An 8,627-nucleotide genomic window follows, 5' to 3' on the forward strand; every position below is an offset into this window, starting at 1 on the left:
TTTGCTTAGGAAACAGTCCTCCATCCTATTCCCCGACACAAACATGATTTCGTTAATGGAAATGAATATTTAATGTCTCAATCATACACTGCACCGGCTATGTGTACCACCCACTGCCACCATTGGTCAACAACTAGTCATCTTCAGGTCCTTACATTAATATTCACAATAGTTTGGCTACATCCTCTTATTCGAAATATACAAATTTAAAATTTAGTGTAATTTGTTCGACTATGTGTAATCTTTTATTTTACTCGATTTCATGGCAAGAGTTTGAATTGATGGAAAAGAAAAAATTTTATATGGTCGGGTCAAAACAGAATGCTTGATCGGTCGAAAAGTAGACCTTTGCCCTACCCATTGACGACCCAGATCGCTTGAATGGCAGTAGTTTACAGCTAGCATGCTTTTTCATGTGATGAAATTTTTTACCTGGACATGTTGGATATCACAATAGACTCCTTTTTAGACTTCTAAACTCTTTCACTGGATAAGCAAAAAGTAATATACACCTCTCTGATCACGAATTGTCTACATGTGAACAGCTAGCCAAGATTTTTTATTACTCACCGCTGATATATCGCTTTTCACATTCAAAAAGTAAGAATTTTTTTTTAAAAAAAATTGTTTTCATGTTCAAAACGTTCTTTGAGCATCATATGATTTAAATCATTCACAGGGATACTGTTCAAGAATATCTTCGTGTATATAACATCGACTCCAACTATTCTGAATTTAAAAGGAGATAGTCCTTCTAGCAAATCCATACGAACGAATCTCTTTCCTTCTTCGATTGTCTAATCATGTCTACGATAGGAACTTGACTTAGTCGTGAGTTCATAACTTAATGTGATTCAGAATAACATTTATTTTTATTCGAACTTACCATAGTTAACCTCATTCTTTTCATCGATCCCTTGATCAAGAACGTCAAAACTCAAATTTGATTGCACCTATCAGATCAAGGTAAAAGTGTCTAGTAGCATCGCTTTATGATTTTTTATATATCACCGATAGTGTCTCCAAGAACTTTAAGTTATGGTTAACGTAAAATACAGTCCCTTCAACTCATATATCTTGATCGAATATGCAACATTTGGTAGATTGAGAGCTGCAAATAAATTCGATAATAATGTGATATATTTTTGAGTAACAATATTGACATAGTATGTATAACTGAGAAACACCTTTCCAAAATGCATAGCCTTACTGTGGCTATATATTCCCTACACGTTGGTGAGACGCGAATCGCTGACAACAATGTATTGACTCATACGTATTTGGAAACTACACTCAATCTCGTCACTTGATGACTTGTCAATGGAGTCGGTAAACATATCAAAGTACAATGCTTTTTGTCCCGTGTTAAAGGACTAATGATGTCCAACTATAACATTTACCTTTATTTTAGGCAGTTGAATCGACTAGGAACCTATTTAGACTATACACTACGCTTCCTGTGAGTTTCATGATCTTACGTTGAGAGTCAGGCCTCATGATGCTTTTTGTATATTTAAGGATTTTATCAATGCAGCTTGCAGGAGTATACGAATAAAATAAATTTCGTAATTTGATAAAATTGATTTAATATATATTAAATTAAATATTGTTTTTACATAAGAGTAAATAAAACTCAAACCACAAATTAGCTCGCTAGACTCCTACTCTCACACTTACTTCAAGATTTGGACAAGATCTATTTTCAAATTAAATTGCATATGTTTCGGTGTATTAGAATTTTGGTGTATTTGTACACTCTACTTTGAAGATACACTTTTGATTTTAGAAAGGAAAAAAAGAGAGAAAGAAATGTACCATAATAGGCATGCTCGTTTTTTTACAAAGAATGTTAAAATTATGAAGAGTAAGCTTGTTCAACAAATACAGTTGGTATACCAACTCCATTTTGTAGGGTTAAAAAAAGGTGCAGTTTCTCCATTGGCAGATCCCATTTGATGTTTGACATGGTCCGTAGCCTGCAAGATTTATAAATATGACTTCCATTGTATAGACCTATCCCATTGAAACCCTTCGCTTTCATGATAACTTCTCTAGTGTTCGATGCGTTTTTTTCTGTGTTACATTGCAAATAACGCATCAAACTGTTGCACTAATTAATAATGGCAAGAACTGCTGAATGTAGAGTGGAAAATAAGAGGGGTTGTGGTTTTCTGAGCTCAATCCTTCATTTAAGAAGCTTGAAGCCAAGAAAATCAATCCTGGACTCCTCGGATTTTGCTAAACCTCCTTCAGGAAAACCCCTGATAAACCCGACACCTTTACAACATCAAGAAACCAGAATTCCAAGTGCCGTAAGAATCCAAAGGCTGTCCCCCAGAGATTTGTGCTCCCAAAGAATGTCGCAAGTAGTGAATTTATCCTACTATGAACAGATGAACAAAGAACCGATTTTCACCTCAAGTGACTTGAGTCTCACCGTTTCTAGTGATCAGCCGAAATTCAATGCAAATGGAGACATGTATCGGGCTTCCAAAGGTAACGTCATGCTCATTGGCCATTTAGGTAACTTGAAGCGACATGCTGTAGAGAAGTCGTTTAATAGCGATAAAATGGTTACTAAGCATGTTATCAATGGAACTGTCGTGGAGAAATCGGCACAAGGTAGCCATGGGTTCGGGAATGTAGTTAGAAGTAGCGCAAATAAAATGGATTCGGATGCTATGAAGTACCTCGGAAATGACAAATATAAGAAAGGGCAGTTTGAAGAGGCACTGGCCTTATACAATCAAGCAATTGCTATTGATCCGTGCAAGGCTTGCTATTATAGCAAGAGTGCGGCATTGATGGGGTTAGGCCGCCATTTAGAGGCCATAGTCGAGTGCAGAGAGGCGATAAGAATCGACCCCTTGTATCATAATGCACACTATCGTCTGGGGAAACTGTATTTAAGGTTATACATTTCATTGATATTCATTCAAAATATTTGAATGTTTTCAATTTGTATTGCTTAACTAGCCCTTTGTTTTCAGATTGGGAGTAGCAGAGAAAGCTATCTGGCACTACAAGTCATCGGGACGGAAGGCTAGCTTCGAGGACTTCACTCAAGCCCAAACTCTAAAGAGTTGTGTTGATAGGTGCAATGATGCGCAGAGGCTTGGAGATTGGAGGAAATTGCTTCATGAGAGCCAGGCTGCGTTATCCATGTGTTAGGACCAATGGAATCCGGATATCTCCACACAGGTATGATATTGTCCACTTTGGGTTTTAAGCCTCATGGTTTTGCTTTTGGAACCACCCAAAAGGCCTCATACCAATAAAGATATCATTCCATCTTATAAACCCATGATCTTTCTCTAGATCTTCCAATGTGGGACTTTGGTTGCATCCCAACAATCCTCCCCTCAAACGAAGTTCCACTATTATTCTCATAGTCCGAGCCTCCCCTCAAGCCTTATTCGCCTTCCAATCGAGGTTACTCCACTTCACTGCGTTGTAGCGCACGCCTTACATGAATACCGGGAGCATCAACCACCTCGAGAGTTTAATCAAGGATTTTTACCGGGAGCTCTCACCTCCTTCGTTTAGGTATCAAGGATTCCACCCACATGGCTCGATCTAGACCATGGCTCCGATACCACTGTTAGGACCAATGGAATCCGGATATCTCCACACAGGTATGATATTGTCCACTTTGGGTTTTAAGTCTCATGGGTGCAGATTCAGCTCCACAGGTTACACACAGCTCCCCACTTTCTATATCATGTCTCGAGATTATAAACACGAACAAAGAAATTATAAATCGTGTGAATGAAGCGATATTGATGGTCCCAAACTTGAAGCTTAGATACACTGATATACAATTAATAAACCATTGTTGATTAACATTGCAGTAACCTTGCAAGCTTTTCTCATACACATTGTCACAAAATGCACTTGGCTTGGCTGATATAAATGTAGATACACGCAATGAAGGCGGAGTCTCTGCTGAAACTAAAGAGACACGAAGAGGCACACTCCATCCTTCAAAATCAACCGAGTTTCGACGTTGAGCTCAGTGACAAGTTTTTTGGCTGCTCTGCTACGGCTGGTTTACTGTTAGTTCATGCCCTCGTTTACATGGCTAATGGCAGGTTAATAAATTCGTTTTTAATCCAATTTCGTTTGCTTCGTGTTTAATTAAATGCTGTCAAATGATTTCGAACACTCTAATCTATTGACAGGTTTGAGGATGCTGTGACTGCGTCTCAACATGCAATGAAACTCGATTCCAGCAGTAAAGTGAAGTCGATCTTCGAAAGGGTGAAGTCCGTGACAACAGCTCGATTAAACGGTAACAGGCTATTTAAGACATCCAGGTTCACAGAGGCAACGTATGCATACACAAAAGGATTGGAGAATGATCCATACAACTCCATTCTACTTTGCAATAGAGCCACTTGCTGTGCCAAGTTAGGACAGTACGAGAAAGCGGTCGAAGATTGCACGGAATCCCTCAGTGTCCGACCGAATTACAGCAAGCCCAGATTGCGTAGAGCCCATTGCAATGTCGAGGTAATATATATATCTCTCTCTCACCAAAATACTAAATTCTATCAACTTCAATGGAAAATATTCTGATTTCCAGTTTCATGCACTTACTTGTAATTAGTTGGAAAGATGGGAGGCAGCGATTGAAGATTTCGAGGTGTTGATGCAACAAATACCTGACGACCACGACGTGAAAACCGGGCTCTTGAAAGCAAAAACGCAGCTCACTAATAATGTATCACACAATACTAGCACAGAGGCGACAGATCTTGTATTAGTATCAGGAAACAAGCATTTCGCCTACTTTTTATCTCGACCGGGTAAATTATTATGCAATCTCTTTATTCTTAAATTTATTTGGACTAATTACAGAAGCATTGTTGGTGTCGTTGAAATTGACAAATAACAACTACCAGAATTTGTCAAGTTTGCAGGGTTATGTGTGGTGCTGTTCTGCAGCAAGTTAAGCAGCAAGCAAGACTTGCAGCTGTTGCAACACGTTTCCCGAAAATTCCCGTCTGTCAATTTTCTCAAGGTTAATTTTTTCTCTGTTCTTCTGCACATATGCACCACAAATGATAGAATACACATTATCTAATGCGGATCATTCACATGAAATCTATTCAGATATGTTTGGTGTGAAAGATGAAACATTATATATTTTCGTTCGTCTGATTTTTTGTTCAAATTCTATAAAAGATTAATATTATTATATTATCCATATATATTAGCTATCGTACTTATATCATAAACACTGTATATATACTACAATGCGGACTGGCTGACATTTATAAGATTTCAGGTTGAAATCGAAGACAATGCAGGGGTAATCAAATCACAAGGTGTGAAGGCCGTACCTGTTTTCATGGTATACAAGAACGGTTCAAAAGCAAAGGAAATTCCAGGAAACAGAATAGATTGGTTGGAAAGACACATAAACTTGTGCTGCAACAGTGATTGGGCCTAATAATGACCAAGGCAGGCCCAGATTGTAAAACTAATTGGGCTTTCAAGAGTGTTTTTATCACATTTTGTGAAACGGTCTCGCGAATTAATCCTGTCAGATATATCTACTATTTAGTTATCAATAATAAAATATAATTAATTTTTATACCAAAATTATTATTTATTATAGTAAATAAGAATATAGTTGATCTGTGATATGTTTCACGGAAGACTTAGTGGAGAGAAAATATGAAAACTTTATTGCTATATACAAATGTACCAATACAATTTCAAAACATAGAGATCATATATCAAGTTCTTAAAATCTAAACACATAATAATAACAAAAAAAATCCAGTTCACAACAATTATTCATATAATATGAACAGAAGTTATATTTAAAAGCAAAAAAGAAAACAAAAACAACCCAAATAATTGAATTAGGACATACGATCATCATCATCATCAAATTTATATCTCATCTCTTCCAACTGCGACTTCTCGACAGTAAATCTCCGATTCCTCCGACGACCCAGGTTTCCTTCACAATATCAGATGAAAATTTCGACAAATCTGCTCCATACGCCATAACCACTAAGCTTTCTTTACTCTCTGCATTACCTGTTTTTTCACATTTCTCTTCACTTTCCTCTTCTTTTTCCTCATCTTTTTTCTCTTCTTCTTTCTCTTCTTGCCAGCTTTTTGCCGGAGCCGATCGACACCGCATTAGTAACAGCGCATTGGATGGAGGCGCGCAAGGCGGTGCTTCATCATCATCTTCCATCAACTCTTCATCGAACAAAGATTTGATTGTCTTTCTTTTGCTTTCTTTAATTTCTGTGATCAGTTCTTTACTTCGATCAGTATTTTGCTGTAAAATCATAAACCATTTGGAGAAGATCGTTCTGGATTCATCATTCTCGTCGCACTGATCATTCATTTTCCCAGTGCTTTGAATGTTCTTTTCTCCATTTGTGCACTCTGCATCTTCGAATTGATCATCATCGTCGTATTCATCATCATCGTCATGATGTTATCTCAGCCGAAGGAAACGACCCGAAGCACCGGAAGTCGAACCGGAGACTGCGCAAGCATGTCAAGAATTGCATAACTTCTTTCTTGAACCCCAGCGCATCCATCCAAGCAGCTTTTTTTTTCTGCTTCTTGCTATTGTGCAGCCTCTCAATCTCTTCCATAACCGACTGCCAGTTCTTGCAAGAGCTGGGCTTTGGTCGAACTTTGATTTGCCCCGCACAAGTGACCTTTGGGGATGTGGGCTCCGATATATCTGAATTAGTAGGCTTAGTCTTTGCCCAAAAGAGTGGGCTGGCGTGGCCGCGGGCGGCGGTACTAGTGCCGCCACCACTAAGTCTCCTCATGTGACGGCTTCGGTTGGGGCGGTGATTGTGACAATTTCTGGGCTCTGATGGCCTTGCGGGGCTACAGATTGGTTTGGGCATCAGAGTCAAGTGAGCTCTAGACGGAAAACAGATGAGTAAATCTGCGGAAGGAGGCCCTTTGCCATCTCTACCACCTTTCATGGTGTAATGTTCCTTTGCCTTTAGCTCCTCTGTAGTTTTAGATCTCTCATATTGATTTGAGTTTGGATGAGTTATATTAGAAGGAAACGAGGGGCCACCACTCGCCCAAGCATATCATTAACATCACTTAGTTAACCCCAAAAAATGGAGTAATAACAAAGCATAGATAGTATAGTTCATTTATATATCAAAAGTTTTTGATTTTGCAAGAAGTACTTCATATATATTATGGGGCCAGTTTTTCTTAGTGGCTTCTTTTTTAAAAAAAAAAATTGACGCAACTTTTCGCTCTCTCTGCTTGAAATGGGGTCACAAATCACAAGCGAGTGGCCAATTTAATTTCTCGGCCTCTACTTTTTAGCCAAACATATTAAATAACACGGATAGGGGAGAAGTAAAGTTGGTGCCCACGAGCCTATCAATAACTTTGGTGAGCCCATGCCAGCCAGATATAATTCTCAACCTATGATGCCACTGCCCCCCACATATATAAAAAGTTGAAACTACCAAACAAAACCCATTGTTATTAATAATTCGTGTGCTTTATCCTATAATTAATTATACTAAATTTGTCCATAAAAAATAAAATAAGATCGGAATTCTAAGTTCACAATCGTTCTCGCACCTAAAATTCATTTTTCCAGTGGAGATAGATAGATAGATAGATAGATATATACACCGAAAGTGATCACCAATGTGAAAAAGTTTTAGTTAAATTAATTAAAGTGGTTAGTAGGACATTATGAAGGGAGTTGGGCACTTGAGAGCATCGGCCTAAACGGGCCCTCCATTATCACCACAAATTGCTATCACCAAATATTATATATTCCTCATCAACTTTCCGCTTCATCGACTCTTATTTTCAAGACTCGGATTTCTCTACATTCTCGAATTTTAAAAATGGCGACATTCAAACTTCATGTAAATAGTAGAATTTTAAGCTGATGGTGCCACATGCATGCATCATCACAATTATTAAGACAAAAATTAACAATTTGATTATTGATCTCCCTTTTTAATTTTCTTCACATCAATGAAGTTGTCGCTAATGATTTGGAAGTTAATTATTCAATCAATGAGTTCATTTCTGCATATTTGCTTCGTCATTCTCTTTGTTTCGTACATCATTAGATTTTTTTTTTTTTTTTTTTTTTGAGTATTTGATTTTAAAATTCTAAATAATTTCTGATATATCCATGTAAGAAATAAAACATGACAAAAAATTATCGGTCTTGCTAAATTTGAACCTCCCATAAATAATTTTACTAACTTTTGAATTTTACTAACGTTTATATATTATAAGTGGTCCTTATTATATTATAAGATTTTGGAACCATAATTGATAATAATCATAGTTAGGTGAAGTTTGATGTATAAACTTAACAAAATCTATCAATGGCATATCATATTAATTATTAGTAAGTATATAAACACATATATACAATATTTTGTCTCTCAACTTGTATGATTTTCAATAATTGTTTGGCCAAAAATCCTCGCTATATATGTTGAGTAACGAAACTTTCTTTTAGGAAAGCGGGAGATTCCTAACTAAACCCATGTCGTGTGGACCTATACCAAGATAAGGAAAAGACTTGAAAGTTGAATTTAATGCATAAAGGGTGTAAAGTTTCAACTTAGTGCATGATCTTT

At 37.2% G+C, this 8,627-nt stretch overlaps 1 protein-coding gene and 1 pseudogene across 1 annotated transcript; one reads left to right on the plus strand and one right to left on the minus strand.

The window, feature by feature from the left end:
* Window positions 1-1,976: 1,976 nt before the first annotated feature.
* On the plus strand, window positions 1,977-5,530 carry LOC140809893 (inactive TPR repeat-containing thioredoxin TTL3-like). The gene is made up of 8 exons (XM_073167668.1): window positions 1,977-2,911; window positions 2,991-3,164; window positions 3,665-3,692; window positions 3,919-4,091; window positions 4,182-4,512; window positions 4,610-4,808; window positions 4,923-5,023; window positions 5,291-5,530. Exons 1-8 carry the CDS (start codon window positions 2,121-2,123, stop codon window positions 5,453-5,455), a joined length of 1,962 nt encoding a protein of 653 aa, XP_073023769.1. The 5' UTR covers window positions 1,977-2,120; the 3' UTR covers window positions 5,456-5,530.
* Window positions 5,531-5,672: 142 nt separating this feature from the next.
* On the minus strand, window positions 5,673-7,175 carry LOC140809756 (uncharacterized; annotated as a pseudogene).
* Between the last annotated feature and the right edge of the window lie 1,452 nt (window positions 7,176-8,627).

This window comes from Primulina eburnea, chromosome 13, assembly GCF_022965805.1.
Source record: "Primulina eburnea isolate SZY01 chromosome 13, ASM2296580v1, whole genome shotgun sequence".
Lineage (NCBI taxonomy): Eukaryota > Viridiplantae > Streptophyta > Magnoliopsida > Lamiales > Gesneriaceae > Primulina > Primulina eburnea.